We start from the raw sequence: 2,500 nt of genomic DNA on the forward strand, positions 1-2,500 counted from the left end.
TCTATAGCACTAGTGTGTGTGTGTGTGAGGCGTCTATAGCACTAGTGTGTGTGTGTGTGTGAGGCGTCTATAGCACTAGTGTGTGTGTGTGAGGCATCTATAGCACTAGTGTGTGTGTGTGTGAGGCATCTATAGCACTAGTGTGTGTGTGTGAGGCGTCTATAGCACTAGTGTGTGTGTGTGTGAGGCGTCTATAGCACTAGTGTGTGTGTGTGTGTGTGAGGCGTCTATAGCACTAGTGTGTGTGTGTGAGGCATCTATAGCATTAGTGTGTGTGAGGCATCTATAGCACTAGTGTGTGTGAATGTGAGGCGTCTATAGCACTAGTGTGTGTGTGTGAGGCATCTATAGCACTAGTGTGTGTGTGTTTGTGAGGCATCTATAGCACTAGTGTGTGTGTGTGAGGCATCTATAGCACTAGTGTGTGTGTGTGTGTGAGGCGTCTATAGCACTAGTGTGTGTGTGTGTGAGGCGTCTATAGCACTAGTGTGTGTGTGTGTGTGTGAGGCGTCTATAGCACTAGTGTGTGTGTGTGAGGCATCTATAGCATTAGTGTGTGTGAGGCATCTATAGCACTAGTGTGTGTGAGTGTGAGGCGTCTATAGCACTAGTGTGTGTGTGTGAGGCATCTATAGCACTAGTGTGTGTGTGTTTGTGAGGCATCTATAGCACTAGTGTGTGTGTGTGAGGCATCTATAGCACTAGTGTGTGTGTGTGTGTGTGAGGCGTCTATAGCACTAGTGTGTGTGTGTGTGTGAGGCATCTATAGCACTAGTGTGTGTGTGTGTGAGGCATCTATAGCACTAGTGTGTGTGTGTGTGAGGCGTCTATAGCACTAGTGTGTGTGTGTGAGGTGTCTATAGCACTAGTGTGTGTGTGTGAGGCATCTATAGCACTAGTGTGTGTGTGTGTGAGGCATCTATAGCACTAGTGTGTGTGTGTGTGAGGCATCTATAGCACTAGTGTGTGTGTGTGATGCGTCTATAGCACTAGTGTGTGTGTGTGTGAGGCATCTATAGCACTAGTGTGTGTGTGTGAGGCGTCTATAGCACTAGTGTGTGTGTGTGTGAGGCATCTATAGCACTAGTGTGTGTGTGTGTGAGGCATCTATAGCACTAGTGTGTGTGTGTGAGGTGTCTATAGCACTAGTGTGTGTGTGTGTGAGGCGTCTATAGCACTAGTGTGTGTGTGTGAGGCATCTATAGCACTAGTGTGTGTGTGTGAGGTGTCTATAGCACTAGTGTGTGTGTGTGAGGCGTCTATAGCACTAGTGTGTGTGTGTGAGGCATCTATAGCACTAGTGTGTGTGTGTGTGAGGCATCTATAGCACTAGTGTGTGTGTGTCTTACACACACATCAGGGGATCTCCTCAATGCTCTCGTGCGGCTCTAATTTCAAACCCTGGTTATGATGAATATTAATTGCCATGTTGTCGTGTGTGTGTGTGTGTGTCAGAGGAAGGCGAGGTGTTCGTCTGGGACGTTCAGAGCAGTAAGTGTGTGAAGAGGTTTGAAGACGACGGTTGTGTGAGAGCAACATCACTAGCGCTCTCCCGAGACGGCTCGTACCTGGCCTGTGGGTGAGTGTGTGTGTGTCTGACCCGTGTGTGTGTGTGTGTGTGTGTGTCTGACCCGTGTGTGTGTGTCTGACCCGTGTGTGTGTGTCTGACCCGTGTGTGTGTGTCTGACCCGTGTGTGTGTGTCTGACCCGTGTGTGTGTGTGTGACTCGTTTGTGTGTGTGTCTGTCCCGTGTGTGTGTGTGTCTGTCCTGTGTGTGTGTGTCTGTCCTGTGTGTGTGTCTGACCCGTGTGTGTGTGTGTGTGACTCGTGTGTGTGTGTCTGACCCGTGTGTGTGTCTGACCCGTGTGTGTGTGTCTGACCCGTGTGTGTGTCTGACCCGTGTGTGTGTCTGACCCGTGTGTGTGTCTGACCCGTGTGTGTGTGTCTGACCCGTGTGTGTGTGTGTGTGACTCGTTTGTGTGTGTGTCTGTCCCGTGTGTGTGTGTGTGTCTGACCTGTGTGTGTCTGACCCGTGTGTGTGTGTCTGTGTGTGTGTCTCTGTCCTGTGTGTGTGTCTGTCCTGTGTGTGTGTCTGACCCGTGTGTGTGTGTGTGTGACTCGTGTGTGTGTGTCTTTCCTGTGTGTGTGTCTGTCCTGTGTGTGTGTCTGACCCGTGTGTGTGACGTGTGTGTGTGTGTCTGACCCGTGTGTGTGTGTCTGACCCGTGTGTGTGACGTGTGTGTGTCTGTCCTGTGTGTGTGTCTGACCCGTGTGTGTGTGTGTGTGTGACTCGTGTGTGTGTGTCTGTCCTGTGTGTGTGTCTGACCCGTGTGTGTGACGTGTGTGTGTGTGTCTGACCCGTGTGTGTGTGTCTGACCCGTGTGTGTGACGTGTGTGTGTGTGTCTGTCCTGTGTGTGTGTCTGTCCTGTGTGTGTGTCTGACCCGTGTGTGTGTGTGTGTGACTCGTGTGTGTGTGTCTGACCCGTGTTTGTCTGTCCC

At 50.7% G+C, this 2,500-nt stretch overlaps 1 protein-coding gene across 2 annotated transcripts in view; it reads left to right on the top strand.

Moving 5' to 3' along the window:
- utp18 (UTP18 small subunit processome component) overlaps positions 1-2,500 on the top strand; it is a 26,284-nt gene that overhangs the window by 17,548 nt on the left and 6,236 nt on the right. For both annotated transcript variants that reach the window (XM_079590222.1, XM_079590223.1), the window contains exon 12: positions 1,456-1,579. In XM_079590222.1, the coding sequence (XP_079446348.1) occupies positions 1,456-1,579 (124 nt within the window). The remainder of the gene's footprint in view (positions 1-1,455; positions 1,580-2,500) is intronic.

Source organism: Phoxinus phoxinus, assembly GCF_949152265.1.
Source record: "Phoxinus phoxinus genome assembly, chromosome: 19".
NCBI lineage: Eukaryota > Metazoa > Chordata > Actinopteri > Cypriniformes > Leuciscidae > Phoxinus > Phoxinus phoxinus.